At 44.3% G+C, this 27349-nt stretch overlaps 2 protein-coding genes and 1 long non-coding RNA gene across 4 annotated transcripts; 2 read left to right on the top strand and 1 right to left on the bottom strand.

The window, feature by feature from the left end:
* Nucleotides 1-2722: 2722 nt before the first annotated feature.
* LOC125535747 (uncharacterized) lies at nt 2723-8582 on the top strand. Of its 2 annotated transcripts, XR_015615762.1 has the most exons (7): nt 2723-2961; nt 3635-3783; nt 4267-4443; nt 4989-5146; nt 6658-6743; nt 7548-7646; nt 8007-8582. It is a non-coding gene; the product is annotated as an uncharacterized LOC125535747 (long non-coding RNA). The 2 variants fall into 2 exon arrangements; XR_015615761.1 differs by lacking the exon at nt 7548-7646.
* Nucleotides 8583-10177: 1595 nt separating this feature from the next.
* On the bottom strand, nt 10178-16594 carry LOC125541018 (uncharacterized). Its single transcript, XM_048704519.2, has 8 exons — nt 16201-16594; nt 14607-14699; nt 12940-13020; nt 11467-11541; nt 11307-11366; nt 10811-11104; nt 10573-10669; nt 10178-10460 (listed from the first exon to the last, which is right to left on the bottom strand). Exons 1-8 carry the CDS (start codon nt 16447-16449, stop codon nt 10429-10431), a joined length of 981 nt encoding a protein of 326 aa, XP_048560476.1. The 5' UTR covers nt 16450-16594; the 3' UTR covers nt 10178-10428.
* Nucleotides 16595-18377: 1783 nt separating this feature from the next.
* Nucleotides 18378-23644, top strand: EMB269 (GTP1/OBG family protein). Its single transcript, XM_048698821.2, has 7 exons — nt 18378-19829; nt 21314-21587; nt 21765-22056; nt 22159-22318; nt 22917-23025; nt 23119-23244; nt 23320-23644. Exons 1-6 carry the CDS (start codon nt 18448-18450, stop codon nt 23212-23214), a joined length of 2313 nt encoding a protein of 770 aa, XP_048554778.1. The 5' UTR covers nt 18378-18447; the 3' UTR covers nt 23215-23244; nt 23320-23644.
* Nucleotides 23645-27349: the final 3705 nt, after the last annotated feature.

The raw sequence follows: 27349 nt of genomic DNA, 5'->3' as shown, positions 1-27349 counted from the left end.
ACGATCTACTTCCTCTGTTCCAGAGTATAAGACCTCTTGGCTAGCTAGAGCAGCTAGCCAAAACATCTTATATTGTGGAGTATTTGATCATTGTACCTTTTTTATATGTAAAATGTTCCATGACAGGTTCCGCAACATCGGACCGACACATTGAAGAAATGGCAAAGGCATTCTACATTATAGTGGCTGCAGTCTTGCTATGCCTCTTCTCTGCTGCAACGGTCTTGCTATGCCCCTTGTGTGCTGCAACGTCCATGCCACATGCATCTTCTAAATCATACAAGGAGTACATCGTCTACATCCAGAGGCCACCTCCAGAAGCTGATATCATGGACAACGGCGCGCGCAACAGCTGGTTCCAGTCTTTCCTCCCTAGCAACCTAACTGACTCGGGTAAACCATGCATGGTCACCACTTTCGATACCATAATTCACGACTTCGTCGCCTGGTTAACCGAGGCTGAGCTGGAGGTCATGTCCAAAAAGCCCGGTGTTAGCCGCTGGACCGAGGTTGAAATGATGGAATTGACCCAGGTTGGGATGAGGAATACACTGCAGGCAGGGTCGGGCTATGGGTGGTGATTGATAATTATAAGTTGACCCGGTTTCTGGCTAGGGTGGAGAGTAAAGGATTAAACGGGCTGTAGTATTTCGATATCTAGCTTGCCTATGTCGTCTTAATGTCAATTTCACATATGAACTGAATCTGTGTTGAATTTTTAAAATCCCCTCTTGATGTGATGTCGGTTTGCGGAGCGGCAGGGATGTGGGTGGGTTGGCCAATGGGTCAACCACCAACCAGTGGATATGGATGTCAACGAACACTCAAAAGTTATCATGGGATGGGAATTCAACAGTGAATAAGCTAACGTTGATGAAAGAAACACTCAATTTTTTTGGACATATCGTGTCTAACAGAATAACACAGAATGGAGAAACACTAGCGCATATCGACAAACACTCAAAGCTCCTCGACACACAAGATGCTAAGGACTAAGCAAGTCCACCCATGTTGTGCAACCATGGACAACATCCATGGATACAGGCTCCGACGGTACATCACAGTTCGTCATCACAAGGCATACGTTGAACGTGTCGAACGCATCCGGTTTCCTAGAAAATTGATCGCCAGCTGGAACGAGTCGTTGGATCATTCAATTTGGATCGAATGTCTCCTCACTTCCATACTTTTGCTCCAAAGGAAGGCGGTCTCAGGAAAACTGGGGAGGAGCTAACCTCTCACATTCATCATCACGTACTGACTGTTGCACCAGCCGATTTGTCTGACTCAAGCTATATAAGATGGAGTCGTCGCACCCAAACCCTAGCCCTCCCAGTTGTGTCCCAATTTTCCCAGCGCCGTGCCCGATTAGTCCCGGTCCATGAACGGTAGGCCAGCATGATGAGTACCCTCTAATTCAGGACACCGTAAGTAACCCCTAACCTAGTCTTCAAGCCGAGGATGTCGATCCTTCCCCCGATGTAGTGGTTCCTTCTTCGGTCTTCGCTTCATTGGTGAGTTCCTGACATCTCAGTTCCGAATAGATCTTTGGTCCGAGGTCCTTTATGCCAAAGTTAATTCCTTGCAGGCGAAGCATGCTCCTCCGAGGACCTTTACTGGTTTCTCGCAACTTGGGGGCCCCACACCTCAACATGTCCAATCAGGAGGGTCGTAAGAGGGCCTATGTTCCGCTTAGGGACATATTTTTTTTCTATCTTCTTTCCTTGATTCGCGTACCTGCTCAAGGTACGACGCCCGGGAAACATGCAGATTAATCACCAAGGACTCAATCGTCCCACGGTGGCACGACTCATCACTATGCATATCTCTACTCCTAATGGAGCAGTTGGTAGTCTCCGCCGATCAATTTTCGTCCCACTATTTTCGTCCGGTTTTTTTCGTCGGTTAACCTTCGTCACATCCCTGCTGCCATGCCCTCGTCCACCGGTTTACGAAAGAAAAAAAATAGCCCAGCCACCCCGCAGTCCCGCACGACCTTGCCTCCTCGATCCCACCTCGACATCCATCTCGCCGCCACCTCCTGCTCCGCCCCGCCGCCCGCCGCCACCGTGCCTGCGCCGCCGTACTCCCTATCGACTCCGCTGTCCGAATCCCGCCGCCGCCCCGCCTGCGTCCCTCCCCAAACTTTGCATCATCCTCCGCGATCCAGATCCAGATCCCACCCCCCGCCCACCCCGCCCCATGGGGGGCTGCCACGCCAAGCCGCACACCCGCCACGCCGACGGCGCCTCCCGCCGCCGCCCGCGCCGGCCACGCCGCCTCCACCCTCCTCCACGGCGCCCGCCACGCCGGCCTCCAAGAAGCACTGGACGACATCCCCCTTCTCCCCCTTCTCCACGCCCAGCCCCAGCCCGGCGCACCACTTCTTCTCCTCCTCCTCGGCGGCCTCCCTCAGGGCCTCCTCCAAGTGAGTTCTTGCTTCCTGAATCCTGATGGTTTTCTTATCTAATCATTTATGCAGTATGCTTGCAATCTGTGCTTATTCAGACGCCGCGGATCCCCACGGACGCCGCGGCAGGGCATGGTCGCGTTAATCGCATGGAGGGTCGCGTCGAGGAAAGCGACGACCTCGCAGGCATCGGGTCAAGCGGCTGGCCCTTCTTACGCGATGGCGCCGTTCTTTTCTTCCCCGGCAGAGATTGGTGCCGCCATGGCCGCATCATGGATTTTGTCTGCGTGCCATCCGTGCCCCTCTGACGATGCCCTGCATCGCCACTGATTTGGGAGTCTGTTATTTTTTTTTTGCGCTGGATCCTGATTTGGGCGGGATTTTTTTCCCAGGCATTGAGAGCGCGCTGGACAGCGGGAACTGTCGCGTCAAGGAGGACGCTATGGACAGTGGATCCTGGGCGCTGCACGTTGCTGCCGGCCACGGGAGGATGCCATACCCTTTGGGCGCAACAAACTCTTGGCCATAGCCTCTTCCGCTTTTCACAACAAGTTAATTCTCTCTACACTAGCATTAGTACTATTCAGTAATCACCGCTCTAGGCTTCTGAATAAATTTTTATATGAGATCTAGCCGGTAACCGTGCAGGCTTTTGTCTAAAGTTTTTTCTTTTGCAATTTGGAATATATAGTAAGTTTGAATATCACATAAATGGTTGGCATCTAATTTTCCATCATGTTATTTACGCATAAGACTTGTATCTCCTTTCTACTGACTAATGGTGAATAGACTCCTTTTGTGAATTAAGAAAATTCAGAGATGATAATGATTGTAGCTTGCATTGCATGTACGGTGGTGTACCTCTTGAGTTGGAGAATATCTTAGAATTCATTGACTTGCAGCTATGGCAATGACCAACACAGTTTTTTCGTTTTCTTTTTCGTTCCCACGTTCTGGTTGGTGCTGGTGTAAATTTTCTTCTTCAATAAAATACATAGAAGCAAATCAGACTGGTCGCAAATATCATGCTACTTCACCAGAAATTATGTTTTCCAACTGAAATCATTTTTGTTTACTAGGCGCTAGCTATCCCTGACAACAAGGTAAGAGACATGTTGTTTCCAACTCACCCTTAGTTACAGTTGAGATACTTGCACAAAAGACGTCTGCAAATGTTTTATTTTCTTAACATTGTTTTATCATATGCTTTCATAATTTCATCAGGAAAGAGATGCATATGAGAGGAAGAGAGCCTCCCCCAAGCTCTGTCTAGGCGATGCACGGGAAATTTGGAAATTTGGAAACTATCAAGGAGATGTCGAATGATGAATATACTCAGATACTGAGACACATTCTAAAACGTGTTTACGCAGGTTAGTCCTGATCATCCTTATTTTTAAACCTGAAACATTCTTTATTATTGCCGGGTTCTCTATAATCCCATGTTTGCGAAGTCAATTGCTTAGTTTGATTGAGAATACTTAAGTTAATGCGCATGTTTACTTTTCTAGATCATATATTAATTGGTTGGACTCTTCATGTACACTAAATTTGAAACTCATTATGATTCGGAAGTCCTGATAGCTTGTGACATAATTGATGTATTTTATAAGTCATGCAATTTGTTGTTAGCAACATGTACCTGCAGATTTGGGGTAATTTCCATTTCAACATTGTTTTTGTTCTCAGACATTCTGGATCATACTAACATACTTCGGAGAGATGTCCCAGATTTATTTTTTTGAATTTCACTAATTTCTTTCCATGGCTTCAGATTCACCAGTGCGTTCGTTACTGCCATTTTGAGTTACTATTGGTGCCTATGATTTGGATCATTAACAGTTTAATTTGTTTAGGTGATGGGGCTGCTGCCAACTTGGGCCCGCTCAAGAACGGCGACTCTACAGGAGGGGGGTGGAGTCGCGGAAGCTCCTGTGCTATTGGGAGCGACGGTTCCACAATGAGCCGGTCTTTCGTCACCGGCGAGTTGGAGGATATCCAAGGCCGGAAGTGTTCGTCACCACTGAGCCGCGGTAAGTAAGGAATTTTCCAGAGAGGTGGATGAATTTTTTCTCCAAATGGTGGTGGATCTATGCATGTCTGTATTTTCATGGCCTTTTTGTGCTTGATCCATCCATTTTACATTATAAATTGATTGTATCGGCTGCTGCGGCGATGATGGATTGTATTGTATCAAACCTTCTGGTTAACTGATGTCGGAGCCATGGAATAAATGCTAGCATCCAATCAGGATTTAAAAGCGAAAGCATGATCTTAGTTTAGTTATGTGCGTAAAAAAGCTCATGTACATATGTGACTTAAATATGTAGCTGCAGTCTCACACAAAGGAAGAGAGAAGATAAATTGATGTCAATGAATTGTGAATGGAAATAAAAACACCAGACTGAATTATGTACTCTTTTTTCCTAGCTTAAATTATTTATTGAGATTGTACTACACCCTGTTATTCTAATTTTATACACTTCTTTCTTGCCCAAAAATATATTAATTAGTTCTTAGCTTCCTAAAACTCAGGAATATTTTATCTTTCTCATACATTTTAATTCATTTTATGCAGGCTGAGATAATACTGACGCGATGTCCAGATTTGGATGTCTCATCTCTGAACATTTGAAACGCCGAGTACTCCATGAAAGCTTGCCTAGCCCTTTTGCGCAATATTATATCTTTGGACGTTTGCACTTCCGCGGCTCTAGACATGAGCTTCCTTATATGGTAAGAAAATGCTGGTCGAGAGCTCCATTCAGCTTGTGGAAATAAATAATCTCCCATATTTATTAAATTTGCTTGCTTTGGCATGTCACTTTATCTATATTTGAAATAGAATATTCTTTGATATGTAATTTTAGGAAATAGTTGGTTTTCAATCTTTTTTGCTTGAGATTCAGAAGATCCAAAACTGCCTGATACAATGGCTACTCTAATCAATAAAATGAGTTACATATATATTCAGAAACTATGTTGATCAGGCTACTTATATGCATTGGAAAACCATTAGGTTCCTTGTTGCATTAACATTGACATCCACAGTTACTTCTCTGTACATATCTATAATGTAGATAAAATGTATATCCTCTAGCTCTCATGTGTTTTAGTCTCTCTTTTTTCTTTATGTTGTATCACCAATGATGAGAGAGAGAGGGGCCATGGAGAGGGAGAGAGAGAGGTCTAAATGATTGTAGCCGTACCAGTTTCATGTTTCCATGTATGACATTATACTAGATAGAAAACAGTAACTTTGTGTGGGTTGTTTATACTAAATACTTCTAACATAATAATCTACATGTATCAATTGTTTATGCCCATTATTTGCGTACACACTATACCATAGTATTTTAGTAGTGCACCCTATAAAAAAAGCATCAATGCATATGATCCCTTATATCTCACTTCTTGCTTTACATGTGATTTTCTCCCTTCAAAAGGTAACATGAGCACCTTGATTTCCTATCTGTTTAGACACATATTTCTTTCAGAGGTTATTTTTTAAACATCCACAACTCCTGCATCTTACTTAATACACAACATTCCTAAAGCTTCCCAAAGATAGTACATGTTTAAAACAGTTTACGTCTTTTAGTTTTACAAGCTCCCTAAAACTAAACCTCTGTGGAATAGGTGTGCCTGCCTGCTTTAAAATGTGAGCTACTCATATAGATATTTTTTTTCCTCATCATTCTTAAGTATTTCTTCTAAATTGATGTGAAATTTTGTGCATTCCCTTACTTAATACACAACTCCTGCCTCTTACTTAATACACAACATTCCTAAAGCTTCCCAAAGATAGTACATGTTTAAAACAGTTTAGGTCTTTTAGTTTTACAAGCTCCCTAAAACTAAACCTCTGTGGAATAGGTGTGCCTGCCTGCTTTAAAATGTGAGCTACTCATATAGATATTTTTTTCCTCATCATTCTTAAGTATTTCCTCTAAATTGATGTGAAATCTTGTGCATTCCCTTTTTTGTTCGTGCATTCCTTTTTTCAATTATCTTGGATCCTTGTCAGAATTGACCCATATTGTAGAATAGATATAAAAAGCCGGTTGACATTGTATATACTATTCAATCAACCTTATCTTATTCTAAAGAATATGTGTGTCGGTTTTGATTGTTGTTTTATCTTCTCCTTTTTTAGCAAGTATCTAATGCATATACATGAGTTCATATTAATTATCTTATTCACATTCACATACTAATATATTCATGATATTTTTTTTGCATTGTAGAGTGCTAGCGCGCTACATTGCAGAGAAAGCTTTGAGAAAATGCTTTGTTCGGATGATAGACAAGAATAATCAATCCTCATTCCAAGGTTAGATTTGTACTTCCTTCCCAATTCTTCTTTACAAAGGACCAATCCTCTTACTTTATCCATTCATGTTGTCTTAATTTGGTTCCTTCATAGAAAAACATTTTCTCATTTCAATCTTTCTCCATTTGGTATGAGTATGGCACATGCTCTTAATTTTTTTTGACTATTCTTGGTTGATTAATGGTTGGTGTATTGCCTTCCACTTTGGATTATTCTCAATCCTCTTGCTTAGGCTATGTGTACCATTCTGTCACATGCCGCCATTGATCTGAGCAAAAATTAGTGTAGATGAACCGAGCTATTTTATTGTAAGTTGTGTACAGAACTTCATGGGAAAATAATCATGTAGTTAATGTTTTATGCCATATATATCCAGATAGGTGAATCCTCGCAAGTTGGTCCCAGTATCTAAATAGGATTGTGCCAACCTAGAGCCTTTTCAGATTGTAGCAACTCTGTTTGGGGTTTCCTTCTACCTAATCAAGGCTCATTCCAGTTTGCTTTGCCCTTATCTCCTTTTCTGTCATAAATTCTTCACCTATTCAAGAAGCTCATTTTTTGTTAGTTGGAACAACTAAAAAAATCATATCATTCTTGTTGTGACTGATCAATAGAATGAAAGGTCCGCAAAGCGTGCACTCACAAAAGCCATGTACTGTAGGCCATGTGTGAATACCTTGAAAGCTTTTTCATTGAGGCCATAATTTCAAATTATACCATCCTTTAAGAAACATTTCCATTGGCGGTCTGAAGTTCTAAACTTTGATCTCTCTATTTGAATAGTTGTTATTATTTTGTCTGTAGGCCATGAGCAAAGAATCTGGAGAGTGCCTGACGTTCCTCAACTTTTCTTATGTTCCAAATTCACTATTAGTGTTGATCATCTTCAAAGAGCATAAAACAGTATGGCAGGATTAAGATTATAATTTGTGCTCATATATTTTTTCAAAATTCACTGCTTAATTAATTTTGTTTTAGAAGATTGAGAGAAGAGTGTAAATACATATTAACGTCATATTGATTTAAGAGTTATAGCAACACACCTGCTTCTAACTATATATAAATATCTCTATATATTCGATAGCAATACAGGTGTAGTGGTAGTAATAATGGAGACATTGTACTAACTATCCGTCAACGAGCGAGTGTTTGAATTGTTGTTGATGTGCGTTGTACATGGGCTTGGCCACTTGGATCATGAGATGAGATCGACGGACTAAATGCTTGTTTATTTGTGTTGTTCTTAATTTAACTTTATGGCAGGTTGCGAGCCGGCTGCGCCATCAACGACGATGGCGAGTTTGGATTAGAAATGCGAAGATGAGAAGATAGTTGGAGAGGAAGAAGGTATAAAATCAACAATAGCGTCTGATGTGCGTGCGGATCCTAATGGTACATGTTTGACGCGATCGGTGCTAACCTAATAAGATATATGCGGTGGCGCGAGGTGGGGCGGCAATGAGGCGGTTGTGCTGCATGAGGCAGCCAAGTCCAAGGCTGCACCGGGGAGGCTCCTGTTGGGGCGACGCATGGGCGGCAGCCACCCCCAAGACCCTGTTAGCATAATGTCATAACGATATATTAATATTGATTGTTGTGCAAAGGAGAAGGTTATTGTTTGTAGTTATATTAGTTTATTTCCTCAATATACAATGACCTGGCTTATTCTGTGTCCAAGAGGAAGGAAAAATATATTTCTAGGTGTCATGTGACTTACCTTTTAAAAGGAATAATCTCATGCTATTCAGGCTTCACTATTTGCTTCACAGAACTATTGTAGCCATAAAAAGAAAGACCATCATGGAGTATATATAACATCGTTTTTCTATTATTTCTCAACTCTATGTTCCTCAAATAAGAAGTCCTATTTTAGAAGCCGAGTTGATGAAATTTGTTCCATAAGATATATGCGGTAATTTGGGATGAACCCAAATATCTCCCTTTCCTTCAAAAAATTATCCCTGGAAATATCTGTTTTGAGTAAACATTTCTTTATCTTAGGCATGTTTCAACTGCTAACCAAGCCCGGTCACAATCACATGTTTAGTGCGTTGATTCTGCCAATGTCACAATATTGGAATAACCGACATGTGTGAGTCATCTATAATCTATGAGATGGCCAAATGGACAAGATTGTTTGGAGTTGAACAAGATTCTTAGTATAATTGTGCAAGGTAGGGGGGAGAAAACACGGATTGGTGGACAGTGGGAGGAAGGAAGCAAATTGTCACGTGGTGGCCGAGAAGATGGAGGAGAGGAAGGCGATAATGAGACACATTTGTCTACCACATGAGGCCGAGAAAATGGAGGAGAGGAAGGCGATAATGAGACACATTTGTCTACCACATGACGACCATGAAGTATCATCCCATGTGGATAGTCAATGACTCCAATGTCACACAACATTTTTCTTTGTAGACTTTGTTAGCATGTGGCAACGCACGGGCATTGAACTCAGATTCATTACCATGGTTTGATGGATCAGGAAATTTAGTAGCATTAATTGCAATGATGAATATCATATATCCATAAACCTTTTTTTTGCAGCAGAACATGGTCATGATGAACAGGACAGATTTTTAAAATGCCCGTGGCAACGCACGGGCATTCTACTAGTAAAGCTAGAGTCAAGGTGAATCATCTTTTACCATTCCTTCATCTCCCTTGCCCCGGCGCAATCACCCCTTCCCTTTCTGATTCCAGAGCCTTAACCACAATGGCAAATATTTCCGGTGTTGGAAAACGTAGTAGAAAACAAAACAAAAATGTCTTGCGATCACGATTTGAGGAACACGGATTTGGATCAAATCAACCAACTTTGAGTTGCATTGAAAGAAGAGTTGGTGTAGATCGTTCTTGAAGTCCCTCGAACCGTCCACGACGATCCTTCAAACAAAAGACCGAAAGCACGACCTCTCTACAAATTGCAAGCGTACAAGCTTCATGATCCGGCAGCGCTTCGCCATCCAGAGCTAATCGGCACCAGGAAATTAAAGGAGGGAGAAGAGAACCTCATGTGGCTTCTCTGTTACGAGGATTAGGATCTAGTCTGATCAAATTGAACTAGAGAGGGGCGCAGAGGCAAAGGAACTTGTGTACCCTCTAGGGGGCGTCCCCTACCCACCATGATTTTTTCAAACTTCTACATCAAATTTTATGAAATAAAAGCATGTGTCCACTCCTTGGAGGGGCTATATATATACATACATACATACAACTAACTAAAGAAATCCCCGTTGTGTCCTCAGACAGTAACCACCAACATATTGGAGGACAGCAACCGTGCGAGGAAGCAAAAAGACCAGCCCAGTGCACCCCTGTTCTCTTCAGATTGCTGATTCCATTGCAAGCAAACTGTAACGGAGGATGCGCTAATTTTCGTGCTCAATTCTAATACGCCCAACATATTGGGGGAGGAGGGAGTACTTAATAACTAATATAAAAGGGCATACTCGATTAATCACACAAATCCGAAAAGTAATCTTAAGTAGTATACTTAACACATAATTCCCCAACAGAAGGATATACTGTATGAAACTACGACAATTCAAGAGAAATCCGGCATAACGGAGGCGCTGAATAGAGGTTACACAGGCCTTAGCACATGATCTGATCACTGGCACACCATTCCTTCTGAAACAATACATGCATCTAAGCTTAGCATGTAGTACTAACATAGTTCTCGTCAGAGCCGGTCCGATCGAATTTTGTGCTCATCTGCGACAATGGAAGAGAGGATGAAAATCAGCGACGACATTGCCACCAAATCACGAAGAAACTCTCCAGTCCAGGCTCGATATCTGGAGAATAATAAAAACAGCCAGCGTACCTGGGACTTGGTTCAGCGCATCCTTGCGCAGCCGAATCATCTGTGCAATGAACTGCCTCGTGTGCTTCGTCGCAGGGCAGACTATCTGCTCCAGAATCTGCAGGGGATAACAACAGCAGCAGCAATAAGAAGCGCGGAACCCGGGCATTCAGAGCGACATGCGTTTGGGGAATAAAATAGAAGGCCTGGAGCGATCGAATGGCTTGTTTCATAACTAGATGTAGATATCTGTACGTACCTCGCATGGTTTGAACAGTAAACCCCTCGCCCAAACCTTCCGCTCCGGAAGAGACAGTTTCTGCTCAAACCTGCGGTAAGCAGCCTCTGCGTCGACGTCGGGGCTGTGCTTCGGTTTACCGTCTTCGAGCAGTACATCGTTCACGGCGTCTAGAGTGTCGACGAATAAGATGTGGCTGATCGCAGCCAAACCTCCGAGAGCGTCGAGATAATAACAGAGGGTTGCCGTGTTGGTCTTCCCATGGTAGACGTCCTCGGCGGTTTTCATGAAGGTGGAAGCATAGATCCGAACCATCTGTGTTTTGTGAAATCGTGAGTAATTCAATGCATATAGCAGAGGGAAAAAACAGAGTACAGAAATGACCCATCCTTAATCGAAATATAATGCTAAAGCATGCACTTTTGTAATACATTATTGAAAGTTCAAGGACCCCACAAGCAATTTACTCCTAGACACATAAAAACATTTCCTTATGGATACAAAAAACATTAAGTACCTGCTCCGTTGTATTCACGGAAATTTCACTTGGCCGCTTGAGCCTGTAAGATGCACTATACTGAACGCACGGAAAATAGTTAACTGCGAGGACACAATGAAAGGGAAAAAAGGTACACACCAAGTAGTTATAAGAGAGTTGCGGAAAAATATGAAATTACCACGATATTTTTAGCCAAATCCAGAGCGTCACCAGCCTGGATGCACAGTTCCTGAGACAGGGCGGTTTCCACATGCTACAAGTTTCACCCAATTAACAAACAATCAGTGAAAGTTGCGTACACCTCTAGAGCCAGATCCTTAACTGTAGCACACACTAAGACATCTTTGCTTCTTTTCTAAAACATCAAGGAAGCTTCCAAAGGAGCAGATGTATAAAAACACAATTTTGTATTTAGATTAGCACCAAGTATCTTACGAAATAATTGCAGCCGTTCGTTGACAACGCCATAGTGCTGTGAATACATCTTTAAACCCAAAACCTAAATACTAACGATGAGTAATGTAATGATTCATCTATGTTCCGACACACCAACCTCATTTATAACAACATGTCTGGTTTGCTATGATTCATCTGTGTTCCGACACACCAACCTTAATACAACCTCCGACCCATACTAAGTGTCGCAGTTTTGCACTAAGGTTGAACCAACCTCAGTTCAAAACTGCGACACTTATTTTGGATCGCAGGGAGTAGTATTTAGCTTCCAAAGTACTGTACCAGTTATCCCCCGACTCAATGTATAATAGCACAATTTTAAAAGTTAGATTAGCACTATGTATCTTAATAAACAATTGGAACTGTTCGTTGACAACACCAAAATGATGATAATACGTTTTTAAACCCAAAAACTAAATATTGATGATCAATAATGTAATGACTCATCAATGTCCGTGACCCACCAACCTCAGTTGAGGTGATATAAAATCAAGTTTTCTGTTGCTTCAACTTTCACTTTTTCTGTTTACATGGATTCCACACACATACTTGATATTATTTATAAGAAGGGAGGAAGACTGGAGTGGACAAATGTCATTATATATACTAGAAATCATAAGTAGTTCATTCAAAAGAAACATTAAGGCCCAAGATCAGATAAGCTAATCCAATGATCCACATGCAAGACAATTGGGTTCCTAATGATGTCAAGTGTTTCATATCTATAAATACGTTGTTGCGTAAATCAATCAAGAATTTTAAATCAAAGTGTTCATGCTAAAGTTTTACAGAAGTTAGGTCGGTTTAAAAAAAACACAGCAGCGGAATTTTTTCCCCAACTCATATACTTTTAGTCAATACTTAATATTGAGTTGGGAATGTAAAATCATTTTATTGAATTCCTATTGATACTTTTTTTCATTCCTTTGACAGATCTTTACACTATAGTTAGATGTTGCTTGCACATGTACTACTTGTATTCCACAAAAATAGGGTATCGGTATCACAAATGAAAGAAACAAAATGGCAATGCTTCTGGCTTATCTGCCCATAATACAAAGTTATTTTCTATAAACTAGAATCTGAAAGAACAGCTCCACAAATTTGATTGAACATGCAAGAAAGAAAACTACCAGAATGCACAAGAAAGAATATTTCCGTAAATTATAACAAACATGCAATAAAGATAACTAACCAAAATGCTTGGATTGGAAGAAATCATCTCCCGAATATACTTATATATTTTCCACTTCTCGTTGTAGAACATCTCATCAGTCTGATCCGTTGAAAAAGAACACATTAGTTCTATACTGAGATTATGAATCATTTCTATTAAATCTCAAAAGAACATTTGTTTTCTAACTTTCAGAAAGAGTTAATTATTCATAAAGTGGACTAGGTCACTAACAAGGATATAAATACATTTCTATCAATATTCAGGATACTAGCTTTGTTATATGTCGGAACTAGTGCTGACTATTGGTAAGTACTTGAAGAAGAGATAATGATGGACATGCTAACTCCTAGATCCTGTTGTAACTAGGAGATAACTTACCTAGTTTGGTAGGAGGTCGACTCATAGCACATCATACCAAAGAGCAAAGATTGAAGACTTGTTTCCCAAGAAGATATCTCTAGATAAGGGCTCAACCCCTGCCGAAGGCTAAAGCCATTCTCGCAAGACCTAGCTAATTTGTAGATGCAATATAATTCGTGTACTCTTTAAAACCCTCATATCAATATAAACTGGTGGTGGGACGCCATTACCCTTTTTGGGAGCCTGATCCTGGGTAAACACCGTGTCTTTGTTGTCCCCGACAATACCCCCTCAAGATCCTACCCCATCTCAACCCTCTTTCACAACACACAACACCATCATAATATCGGAGGAAATTCAACGTCGACACTGTCCATAATTACAGAAAAGGAACATGGTTGGGACTTCTCGAATAGATACCCCCCTTCACCCAAAGCTTTAGACTGGAAGCAAATAATGCTACAAGGATAAGATGATCAAATCATGACATGTACATTACCAGCTATTCTGATGTTTATGTACAAGTGCAGAAACCCTTGTACTCTCAAGCAATGTAAAGAAATGGGAAGTAGGAGGGTCATTAGACTTCCTTAAGGCGGCATGAAGCTGCCGCAATCTTGTGTCTCAACAACACATGTTGTGCTATTAGTTTGTTCCGACATAATCTCATACAGCGGCGGTGCCAGCACCAAAAAGCTGTGGGTTCAAATGCACTAAACTCTTTAAAATGTCCTAGTTTTTTGCACAAATATTAATAGAAACAGGCTTGCAATCAAAAAAGCTGTGGGGTCAGCTGACCCCACAGCTTACACATGGAATCGCCACTGATCTCATATGCACAATCAATGGATAGATTGCTGATAGAAAGTTTTATTAATTTCCATCGTTCTTTAGTTGTTTAACCAACAAGGCAGAAATAAAAACTTATGATGCTCCTACTATGAACTTAAAAAGTCCGAGGCGCACCCACAATATATGTGCACACAACACTCACACCACTACATATGTGCGCATACCCTCTACACGCTGTGACTAGTATGAAATTTAACAACACCATTGTTGGATTGAATGATTGTTTGTGCTGCAAGATTTGATCAATTATAAAACGATAAAACAACATGCCTGCTGTCTGTGCATAAATTCAATCTACATGTCATTTCCCTTCAAATTATGGTACAGTATGTTAGCTTTGTGACCAAGACCGGAATTAAGTTCAATAAAATAGTAGCCAGATATATGAACTGAGCCACCATTGTTCAGTTGCCGAAGATAAATAACAAAAGCAGCTACATCCTAAAACAAAATTTAAATATGGGCAAACTAACCATATCTCTTTTTTCGTAAGGAAGACCCTTCTTTGCTGCATACTCCTCTTTGAACTTCTCGAGTTCTGCATAAATCTCTTCGGCGTTCACCATCTGCACCGAAGCAAACATAGAAATGTTATAAAGAAAAAGGAAAGAAACAGTAAATAGAAACAATTTTGTGAAGTAAAACAATGATAACTTTAGACATCAGGAATTCAGGATCATCACAAACAACAAAATAAGCACTCATCTTTAGTAGCACCAAGGCACATTCACTCTACTTTGTGTGACAAAGGCCCAAAAGAAAAAACACAAGAGAAGGGAAACAATTATGTTACTTCATTATTTTCTACCATATTAAGAATTAATCTTGTTATATACCAAAGAGATGCAAGCATGGAAGAGCAAGAAGTCAATTTGAGTTTGATGCATTGCTTGTATGAAAGACAATATGGCACAGTTCGGCTGTGATCTGTCTAGGTTGGTTAATGTAGCGGGTCGGTCCATGTAGCACCGTCCCTATAGCCTATATAAGAGGCACCCCAATATGTATTACCTCCGTCCCGAATTACTTGTCAGATCTAAGACAAATAATTCGGGACGGAGAGTAGAAAGAATGTAAGCTTGCCCTATTGACAAACCTACAGAGCTTCATACTACTCCTGTGCGCATGTGTGTCAGTGTGCGTGATCCTGGTGAGAGATCCTAGTGGTTCTAACATGCTATAGGCAGGGATTGAATCCCAGCAACTCTTGCCCCCTACTCATATCACACTGAAACTCCATTAAGTAGGGTAGCAGTAGTTTTAAAATGTTTAAATGTAGGATTAGATGGCCATTTAACACGATTAAGCTACTGAGTTGGTCTATTATAGAGAAGGAGAAAAGAACAGGGGAAGAAGTCCCAGTACATTACAAACAACGATCAAGCGACCCAAAAAACAGAGGAACCGGCCCAGGCCAGCACCAGACCACCAAAGTCGGGCAGCACAAAAGCAGCATTATAACTGAAGAACACTCCCCATTAACCTACTGGCTAAAGCTGGATGAAAAAATTTGGTGGAAAAAAGTTCCGGCAGTCGCTATTTCCTCTCTCAAGATTGCCCAAACCACCAAGATACAAGGCGATCTGGTATCACCTCACGCTGCCCTGAACGAAGGGAAGCACACAGACACAACTTGGGCAAAAGGGAAGGTTAGCCCACAGGAACATGTTGTTCCAGAAGAGGAGAACGATTCGACGGCACAACCCATGAACACAAAATTCAATCCTCGGGTAGGGCATGCACCAAGATTTTAACCTGTGTGATGTGATGTGGTTCTCCAGATTCCGCAAAAAAAAAAGTGATGTGGTTCTCCAGGAATTATGTATGCTAGCCGAATAAAGCAAGAACAAAAAAAAATCTAGTATAGGAGCAGCTGAAATTTACTGTTAACTCGCGAAAGCGCAGTAGGAGGTTTCAATTAGAACTTGAATATTCCCTTAGGTCACAGCAGCAACCAATGTAGGAGTAGTAAAATTTCAGGAAAAACCCCCTCATGTCAGGTCCTGGCAGTACTAGTACTAGGTAAAAGGAGAAATTACGGCTAATTACTTAGCAGGACTCATTCACCTTGGGGTTTTCCTCCTCGTCGCCGCCGTCCCCCTCCGGGTCTGCGGGCGGGTCGGGCTGATCCGCGGCGCCCTTGCTGGCGCGTACCACGTGCTTGAGCGTCGGGCTGCCGCGCCGGCGCAGCGAGGGGACGGGCAGGGTCCAGCGCAGCGACGAGCTGCCAATGCTGCCGGCGACGGAGACGGACGGCGCCAGAGCGACGCGGGCGCAAGGTAGGAGGGCGGCCATGGACAGCTCTCCGGTGATCATGGACGGCCGGAGTCTCGCGACCGCTGGGGTTTGGGGACCGACCTTAATGCCTCTGTTGTGTTTTGCGCTTCCTTTCTCGTGGACGCTGATTTTTCGTCAACAGAAACAGAGGTACGGCGAAGGTGAAGTATGTTTTCCGAGGGAGATGCCCAAAAACGGACACGCCGACTACTGGTTTGGGCATGCCAAGGGCAGTGGCCCTCTGCTTCATGTCAGGGGTGGCACTGTAAAATTTGTTTCTACTACTAGTTTTAAGGCCCAACCCAACTACTTGCAAGCCCAATCCAACACATATTTGCATGACCCAGGCAGCCCAGCCCGCCCTTTATTTTTTTCTAGATTCGCCACTGCTTCATGTCCTTGAAAGTAATGTTAATGGTCAGATTAATTTCTGCCCTTTCTTAGTTACCAATTTGCACCTCCCAATCCTAGCCGTCATCACAAACTAATTTGTGATCGTATGGTTAGAAGAACAATGGTATTCTCTACACAGTAGAGCTCAAATCCTCGGCCTGACATTGGTGTTGGTATTTTCCTGAATTTATTTCAGGGCTTTTGATGATATGTGTTTATTAGTAGGAGGCGACGTTCGTGCATTCTTAGAGATGAGTGTGTGCGCGTTTGTCTGTACTAGATAAATTAATGTATCAGAGAGCCCTGCTGAGCATTTGTGTTCACACCACCTCATGCCACGTGCATCATCACTTAAAACCCTACAACTCTTTTGAAAAGAGTGCATACATTCAAAATAGACAAACCATCACGAAATAAAAAGAGTAGAAGAGATAGGAGATCCAGAAAAAGTTTGCTTTACGTAGATCCATATTGGCTCGCTCCCCTGATGAGATTCACATCCATATCGCTGGAGGACTACACGATGATAGAGAATTCCATACTTGAGAGACAGGGATTTGCAATGCTCTTTTCATTCTTTATTACGTAGATCCAGAACTGGCTAACATCTTGTTGTGATGATTTACGATGATATCATAATTATTTCCTTTTATTTAATCTTTGTGATTGATTGAGATCTTTTCTCATGTGCGAGTAGCCCACCTTGGGTGTGGAAGATGTAGAGCTTGGTAAGGATTGGTTGTGTTTAATGCTCATTTGATATTTGCATGGTTATATTGAAGATTGGTTGTGCGGTTGTTTATCCTTGAACTACAATATCTATGTGACTAAGCACGTATTGTCTAGCACTTCCGTGACCTTCTTGTGATATGTGTTGGTATGTATGAGGCATGAAGATGACATAAGGAGCACGGAAAGCCACAACACTTAAGCTGTTGGTCTGATTTATTGATCTTAATAGCTAAGTAGACCATTGACGATGCTAACGGTAGGCGGGACAATAATGTTGAACAAGTCTGATCATGGGAGTTCGGCTATCGAAGGGTGACCCTCTTACCAAACATCCAAGACAAAGAGTAATATCACACTACTATTTGACCAAAGGCATTTCAACTACTTGTCATGAACTGAACCCTCGTGCGTCTAACAATCTTATCATAGGGAAACACCATTTACTTTTCTCGTAGCTTTAATTACTTTAGTGCAATATAATTTGTTCTACGGAACAAAGAATGAAATGAGCATTACAAATCCCTGTCTCTCGAGTATGGAATTCTCTCTATGGTTGTGTAGTTCTCCAGCAATATGCGTGGGAATCTCACCTAAGTCCAGTGACACCCTAAGTGCGACGAAACGCCAACAATAACGCTCGTGTGGATTCCTTGTGGGATCAACATAAACTTTGGAGTGCTGTGAGAAATCCCTACGACTCTGTCACCTCGCACGGCCACACACGGGTAGACCACTTCCACGCCAACTATTTCACCGCGGTCAGCCGTACGATCTCGGCACCGACGGTCGGATCGCATATCACCAAGCAGGCCAAACAAGTCACCCGCACACAAAACCTCACTCACTCCTTATCCGCTCCACTGAAGCAAGAAAAAAACCAACGGAAAATCTCGGCTCGAGCGGCTGCAGAGAATGGCGCCGGCCGCCGTCGCCGCCGCGGCCTTCCCCTTCCGCCTCTTCTCCGCCGAGGCCGCCCGCCGGACCGCGAAGGGCGGCCGGGGCAAGCGCGGCTCCGCCAGGCCCGTCAAGTCCCCTCCGCTTCCCCCCGCCTTGTCGTCCGCGAACGTCATCGGCCGCAGCGCGACCACGTTCACCCGCCTCCCTCTCCGCGACGCCGCCCCCGAGTCCGCGGAGGTCCCCCTCGAGCGGTTCCCGACCGCGCCGGGCAGCCCCGAGCGCGCAGCCCCCGCATTGCCGCGCGGGATTGTCCAGCGGTTGGGCGTGGAGCAGGACGACGAGGATGAGGATGGAGAGGTGGGCCTCGGCCGCCGTGGGGCTACCGCCGTCCGCCGGCTGCCTCTGCGAGACTCGAAGGGTGGCGGCGAGCGGGCCGCAGTCGGGCAATTCGATGCGCGCGCGGCCAGGAGGGGCCTGAATAATGGTCGCGCCATCTCGCGTCAAATGGTCGAACACCCTGGGGACGAGGGGGAGGAGGAGGAGGAGTTCGTCGTCACCCGCTTGGACATCTTCGAGGGCAGTAAGGGGAGGAAAGCTCGGGCTGTTCCGCCCGAGGAGCTCGACGAGGACGATGGCGCCGTCATGTTCGACCCGGACTACGGCGTCGACAGCGACGACGAAGACGACGAGGAATTCGTCACGGCGGCAAACGAGTGGTCTCCAGCAGGCGACGCGATTGCAAGCACGAAGCTCGACGAGCTGGAGTACGACGGGGAGGACGACGACGACGCGGAGGTTGTGGTGTACCACCCAGACGACGACGAGGAAGAGGAGGAGGAGGAGGAGGAGGTCGGCGTGTTTGAGGGCAGCGCCCACGACGATGACGACGACGACGACGAAGGGGAGGAAGCGGAGGGGGAGGTGAAGGAGAAGGGGGTGCCCGCCGTGATGCGGTGCTTCGACACGGCCAGGATATACTCCAAGGCCGGCGACGGCGGCAACGGCGTGGTGGCCTTCCGGCGCGAGAAGTACGTGCCGCACGGCGGGCCGTCGGGCGGCGACGGCGGCCGCGGGGGCAACGTGTACGTGGAGGTGGACGGGGACATGAACTCGCTGCTGCCGTTCCGCAAGTCGCTGCACTACCGCGCCGGCCGTGGCGCGCACGGCCAGGGGTCGCAGATGGCCGGAGCCAAGGGCGAGGACGTCGTGGTGAAGGTGCCGCCTGGAACGGTGGTCCGGTCGGCCGCCGGCGACATAGAGCTCCTCGAGCTGATGAAGCCCGGGCAGCGAGCGCTGCTCCTCCCCGGTGGCCGCGGCGGCCGTGGCAACGCCGCGTTCAAGACGGGGACAAACAAGGTGCCCAGGATTGCAGAGAAGGGGGAGAAAGGCCCTGAAATGTATGCTATCTCTCCCTTCATTAAAGATTATTTAGGCTGGTCATAGTGGGGAGTAACATATACTAGTATCATGCATATGATACTAGTGTATGATACTATCTCCATAGTGCATAGTAACATAGAGTAGTATTATAGATGGTCATATTTATTGCCATGCATGACACAAAGTAGCATAGCATTTAACATGATATGGTATCTACCTATGTTACTCTAACCCTCTCTCTCCTCTTTAATTATGTGCCACATAAGCATGTTTACTAGTCCCAAGTGCATGTTACCGGTTATATTACTCCCACTATGGCCAGCCTTAGACTAGCCACAATGGAGAGTAACATACACTAGTAACATACACGTTTCCCTAGACTATGTTACTACCTTCATAGTGGGTAGTAACTTAAGTGTGGTAACATGCAATGATTCATTTATTAGGTTATAGACTCATATTGCATTGGGACATGTGATGTTACAGTAACTAGCTAAGTTACTACAACTCCCTCTCTCCTCATTAACTCATTGCCATATAAGCAAGTTTGCTGAGTTGGACTCGATGTTACTGCTGAAGTTACTCCCACTGTGGCTAGTCTTATGCTTCAGCTTCATTGTTTGTTTAATTGTCGACGCAATCTCTGACAAATGATTAGCACCTGGACATTGGATTAGGGATCTTAGATTAGGAAGAAAATATTGTTATTAGTGAAATCATACCAATGATGAATCCAATTCTGGTCAAAATGTGGTTTCAGTTGCCTTTAGGAATAGCCTTACCAGTTGCCAATTATTATTAGCCACATATATAATTACTTGATATTGTCAATGTCCTGTCCAGAATTCCTCAATTCCTGGTGCACTCATCCTATCTGCAAGTTCAATCGCCAACGGCGATCGGGCCATGGATAAAAAATGTCTGGGGCAGCAGAATAAGTACTGCTCACAGTTTCATTTGCTTACCCTTTGCTGATAATGAGCAGAGCTGTAGCCACAGCTTCTAGCCAAGACACTAAAAAGAACAAACAACCTGATGTCCATCAACTGCCATTCATGTTGTACCGCAGGCTTAAGTATGATATTATTTGGAACACTCAGAAATTGGACAGAGACTGCTTGGGTGCACTGCTATGTAATATCACCACAGTTGAAATATTGTGTATTTGCATATATGCATGATGGAAAAAGAGAAGCTTCTTCTACCATGCAAATTCTGTAGGGATATTAGCGTGCTATAAAGTCATCAAAGTGAAATCAAACTCCACAATGAGGATTGAAGGTCATCGCAGTGAACAACTTTAGCCTTAGTAATTGTCCAGGAAAGATTTAGTTCTAATCATGATTAAAACCTGAATCTTGAGATCACGTACTGTCACAACCTGATGTTCCTGTTCTACCTTTTTATCAGAATCCCCTAGTTTCATTGCTTGATTATTTGTAATGGGTCTAATCTAGCTCTGCTTTTGCTAACATTATGTCCTTTCTGGGATCGCTGGTAGGTGGCTTGATTTGGAGCTAAAGTTGGTTGCTGATGTGGGAATTGTAGGAGCTCCAAATGCTGGAAAGAGCACTCTTTTGAGTGCTATTAGTGCTGCCAAGCCAACTATAGCCAACTACCCCTTTACCACATTGCTACCAAATCTTGGAGTAGTCTCATTAGATTTTGATGCTACGATGGTAGTTGCAGACCTTCCTGGCTTGCTGGAAGGTGCTCATCGTGGGTATGGTTTGGGCCATGAGTTTTTAAGACACAGTGAGAGATGTTCAGTCTTGGTATGTTCTTTTTCCTGCATCCTCCCTTACTACTGAACTATATTTGAGTGCATATCACTTACGTTATTGATATAAAATATCTCTTATGTTTAAGGTTTTTTAATGCGCGAATTTTATGAGATTGGAAATCTATGTATGGCTTGCTGACTTTTTTTTCTTCTGTGTTTGTGATCTTAGGTGCATGTAGTTGATGGTTCAGGAGAACAACCAGAATATGAGTACGAGGCTGTCCGTTTGGAACTGGAGTTATTTAGCCCAGCTTTGGTTGACAAACCTTATATAGTGGTGTACAATAAGATGGATCTTCCAGAGGCATCTGACAGATGGAATTCGTTCAGGGAAAAGCTACAGGCTCAAGGTTTTGAGCCTTACTGCATTAGTGCATTAAACAGGCAAGGAACACAAGATGTTGTTTATTCTGCCTACAAGATTCTACAGAAAGAGAGGCAAAGGGTGAAAGAAGTCGAAGGTGCTTTACACCTTATATTTGCTGTTTGTCAGATTACAGATGTAGCCAGTAGTCTGGGTTTCCAATTTAGATGTTTTTCTTGATACTGTATGTTTTGTGCAGAATGGAATAACACTCAAAATCTGAATCATGTGGCCGATGCAATAAAACGGGAAAGGAGTTCTGCCATGAATGATTTTGAGATTGTTCATGACAAGGGCGCAAATACATGGACTGTTGTTGGAGCCGGAATTGAACGGTTTGTTCAGATGACCAATTGGGAGTAAGTACCTTATTTTTCAGTGTTATTCTTAGCAAGCTCATCTGCAAGAGTTATTATTTTTCAGACTACATTGGTTGTTAGTTATCCGCATTGATCTCTCTTTACTCTTTAGCATAATAAATTATGCAGTGGCTGTAACACAGTTTTGGATTTCCCCACTGAAGTTTGAATAGATTAATCAGCTCATCTGTACATTTCCGCGCGGAGATTTCTGTATCTGTTTCCATAATACTATATTTGAACAAAAGGCTGTTAGCAGCAATATACAAATAAGATGGTTCTTTCTTGATAATGTAAACCTGAGATATCTTTTGGTGAATTGAAATCTTTAACCCTTTTTTTGTAATTTATTTATGACTGGAAAGGCTAGTTTAAGAATAATCTCCGCAAGCATTTATCTCATGTCTTTGTCACCTTTGTTATTCCAAGCTTGTTCTAAACTGTTTGTCGATGCAAATAAATTTTTACACTTCAGAAACAGTGCAGTGTGCAAAGTCTGGCTGGGCAGTTGTATCTCATATTGATAGATTTACATTTAATTTTTGAATAATTTTTTCGATTGATCGAAATTCCCAAGTAACCCCTTCTCCTGATGCAGTTACACGGAGTCCTTGAAAAGATTCCAGCATGTTTTGGAGGCATGCGGTGTCAACAAAACTCTTGTCAAACTTGGAGTTAAGGAGGGCGATACGGTAGTTATTGGTGAGGTATGTATGCCTAGCCCTTCTTTCTGGCCAGTGACTGAACTTTGAGACAACGCAAATGGATATATCAGATATAACTAGGTCCTTTCTCCACAGATGGAAATGTTTTGGAACGAAGAGCCCAAGCGGGTCGCGGCGAGGACGATGATCTCAAGAGAAGACGATGCCGTCAGATGGCCTAAATTCAGTTAGATGAGGCGATAATCCTCGACAGCGGCAGAGGTAAGTTCTGATGGAACTGCGCACGATCACGGTATGTGTAACAAACTGAACATTACAGTGACTTATCGCTCACAGGTGGACACATCAAGCGCAAGGGGAAAGGCAATTTCCGGTGCACGGTTCTGCCATCTCTGCGGCACGGGTAGCGGCTACTGGCAGCTGGTTTTCTCAGACACCGGGCACGATAGAGGCACTCTGTTGAATCACTGGTCAGGCAGGTACATGACCACCGATCGGATTGATTTCGAACAGTTCTAGCTGGATAGCTGTGCAGAGCAGAGTTCTTGACTGGGTAGCAACTAGTTTTTGTTTTGTTGCTCCATTTTAGCATACATTGTAGTTGTAACATTGGGTGATCCCACCTCCAGTAATGAAATTTTGCAAACTGTGATTACTTTCATGCAAGTCATGTTCTAGTATGGTTGACTGTTGTTTCTCTCTCTGGTAACTAAAATCAAGACACTTGATTTCTGATAAATGATATCGGAGGGAGCTCTTTTTGTCCAAAAAAAAAACTAACATGAGATCCATGGCATGCAGTGCAGGAACTTGACGGCAACGCGTCTAGCTAGTTTTAACAAACCTGTTTCATCATCTTGCGCTGAAGTCTTGCTACCAAGGTCTTGGTAATCCACTTTAACTGAGCAGTTCAGTTAGAAGGGATGCGGGACGCAAATTACCACAGGAGGGAGCAGTCCAACGCCAGGTGCAGCGCCGCTCCACTTTAACGCCAGGAGCCGTCCGACCAGCTCTCCCCAGTGCCACTCCACCATCCGCCTTGGCACGTACACCCTCCGACCCCCACACTTCAAAGTCTCCATCTCAATACGCTTGCCGATGCCTGATCGACGTGCAGCAGACTACAGAATAATCTCATTAATTCTGAATAATGAAAATTTTGCACGAGAAAGTATACACATGTCTGGGGGGTTTGGTTTCATTTTAGAATGAATTCCATTTTTTTACACCTAAGCTTCACGTTCGTGACAAGAAATACCCCGTTTAGTAGAGTTTTCACATTTTTATTCAATTTAAGCAAACTCGTTGATGAGTGCGTCTCTCCTTTCAATTTATAAGCAAACTCGTTGATGAGCATTTCTCTCCTTCCAGTAGCGGTGGACTCACCCGGCGACCTGCTCTCCGGTGGTTTGAATTCTGGTCATTGGCCGGGACGAAATCTTTACTCGGCTTGCCGATGCTGGCAGTGACGACTTCTGCGGATGACATATTCTCCTTGGGAGCGCTATCATGGTCCTGATCCAGGGCCGGGCGGGCAAAACCCAGGGCCCTGTGCGAAACTAAAAAATGGGGCCCTATCTCACTAAACAAATCTAAGGATCAACAGACTGATTATCGAATGACACCAGCGGTGCTTCTTTTCTAACCACACCATATCTGCCAATAAGTGCATGCGTTAATGTTTTGCAATTAGACAAACCATCTGACTCACCTAGTTTCGGGTCCTGTCCAGTTGAACTGCTACACTGTGAGTGTGATCTTTGACCGAGGAGGTAAGAATCGATCTCTAACAAAGACACGAAGCACCAAGAGTTAATTGGGAAATTAGAAATTAGGAGTAGGAACCGAGCTACAAAGAAACTTTACCATTCATAAAGCACCTGGAGGCTGGAATCGGTCACAGATTGATCCGACGAGTCTAAAATTTGGGAAAGGAAACGAACAAGAAGGCAACAATGGCAACAGCCTGAATCCGATCGGTGAGGCGAAGGACATCTGTTTCCTGCAGGGTTTGGTTTGGTGTTGCGTGATCGCTTGGACGCCCGGATCGCCGACGCCCGACGCGACTGCAGAGTTTGGTTTGGTGTAGCGTGATCGCTCGGTCGCCTACGGCCCGGCACCGACAAGACTGCAGTTATGGACGGTTTCCAGATGGAGACGCTCCCGATTCCGTCTTCTCGATCGACTGCTGTAGGGCGTAGGCTGCGATCTCGTTTTCTTTTTTTGACGGAAGATCCTGTTTCCATCGATCGAGCAGTTTAGATCGAGCACCAGGCACGAGCGCTCGATGGCCTCCACTCACGCCCAGCTCGAGAGCCCAGTGGCCTCGTATGGTTTGGAGAGCCCAGTGGCCCCGTACTAGGCCTACATACAAAATTTGGGGCCCGCTAAAATTATGGGCCCTGTGCGGGTCGCACGTTTGGGACAACTATGGGCCCGACCCTGTCCTGATCATGTCCCTCCTCGAGTGTCGCGGGAAACCCTTGCTTCGGTTCTCGTGGTGGCGGCATCACGACGCCGTTCCCTTCATGATGGTGTTGCCTTTGCTGCTTGCGGAGTCCTCGGAGCTGGAGTTTGGTGCGTCTCGTTCTGGATGTGAGTTATCTCTCAGGATATGGGCCGCCTGTTGGGGATCGTAGTAGAAATTTAGAATTTTCTACACATCACCAAGACCAATCTATGGAGTCATCTAGCAACGAGGGGAAGAGGAGTGCATCTACATACCCTTGTAGATCGCGAGCGGAAGCATTCAAGAGAACGGGGATGATGGAGTCGTACTCGTCGTGATCCAAATCACCGATGATCCTAGCGCCGAACGGACGACACCTCCGCGTTCAACACACGTACGGAGCGATGACGTCTTCCGCGCCTTGATCCAGCAAGGAAGAGGGAGAGGTTGAGGAAGAGGGCTCCAACAGCAGCACGACGGTGTGGTGGTGGTGGAGCAGCAGTACTCCGGCAGGGCTTCGACAAGTTCTTGCGGAGGAGGAGAGGTGTTGGGAAGGGGAGGCGCTGCGCCTTGGATGTGGTGTGTAGCCCTCCCCATGCCCCTCTATTTATAGGGGAAGGAGGAAGGGGGCTGGCCCCCTCTAGATGAGATCTAGAGGGGGGTCAAGGGGAGGGGGCTTGCCCCCCAAGCAAGGGGGGCGCCCCCCTTAGGGTTTCCTCCCAACCCTAGGCTCATGGGCCCAACGGGGGGATGCGCCCAGCCCATGTAGGGCTGGTTCCCTTTCCTCTACGGCCCATTAGGCCCTCCGACAGAGGTGGCCCCTCCCGGTGGACCCCCGGAACCCCTCCGGTGGCCTCGGTACAATATCGATATGCCCCCGAACCTTTCCGGTGACCGTATGACAACTTCCTACATATAAATCTTCACCTCCGGACCATTCCGGAACTCCTCGCGACGTCCGGGGTCTCATCCGGGACTCCGAACAACATTCGGTAATCACATACAAGTCTTCCTAATAACCCTAGCGTCATCGAACCTTAAGTGTGTAGACCCTACGGGTTCGGGAACCATGCAGACATGACCGAGACAACTCTCCGGCCAATAATCAACAGCGGGATTTGGATACCCATGTTGGCTCCCACATGTTCCACGATGATCTCATCGGATGAACCACGATGTCGAGGATTCAAGCAATCCCGTATTCAATTCCCTTTGTCAATCGGTACGTTACTTGCCCGAGATTCGATCGTCGGTATCCCAATACCTCGTTCAATCTCGTTACCCGCAAGTCACTTTACTCGTTCCGTAATGCATGATCCCGTGACCAACTACTTAGTCACACTGAGCTCATTATGATGATGCATTACCGAGTGGGCCCAGAGATACCTCTCCATCATACGGAGTGACAAATCCCAGTCTCGATTCATGCCAACCAAATAGACACTTTCGGAGATACCTATAGTGTACCTTTATAGCCACCCAGTTACGTTGTGACATTTGGTACACCCAAAGCACTCCTACGGTATCCGGGAGTTGCACAATCTCATGGTCTAAGGAAATGATACTTGACACTTAGAAAAGCTCTAGCACACGAACTACACGATCTTGTGCTATGCTTAGGATTAGGTCTTGTCCATCACATCATTCTCCTAATGATGTGATCCCGTTATCAATGACATCCAATGTCCATGGTCAGGAAACCGTAACCATCTATTGATCAATGAGCTAGTCAACTAGAGGCTCACTAGGGACATGTTGTGGTCTATGTATTCACACATGTATTACGATTTCTGAATAACATAATTATAGCATGAACAATAGACAATTATCATGAACAAGGAAATATAATAATAACCATTTTATTATTGCCTCTAGAGCATATTTCCAACAGTCTCCCACTTGCACTAGAGTCAATAA

Source organism: Triticum urartu, chromosome 2A, assembly GCF_056163025.1.
Source record: "Triticum urartu cultivar PI428250 chromosome 2A, HENAU_Tu73, whole genome shotgun sequence".
Taxonomy (NCBI): Eukaryota; Viridiplantae; Streptophyta; class Magnoliopsida; order Poales; family Poaceae; genus Triticum; species Triticum urartu.
Note: the sequence above shows the minus strand (reverse complement) of the source record. Positions and strands in the feature narration are given on the sequence as shown.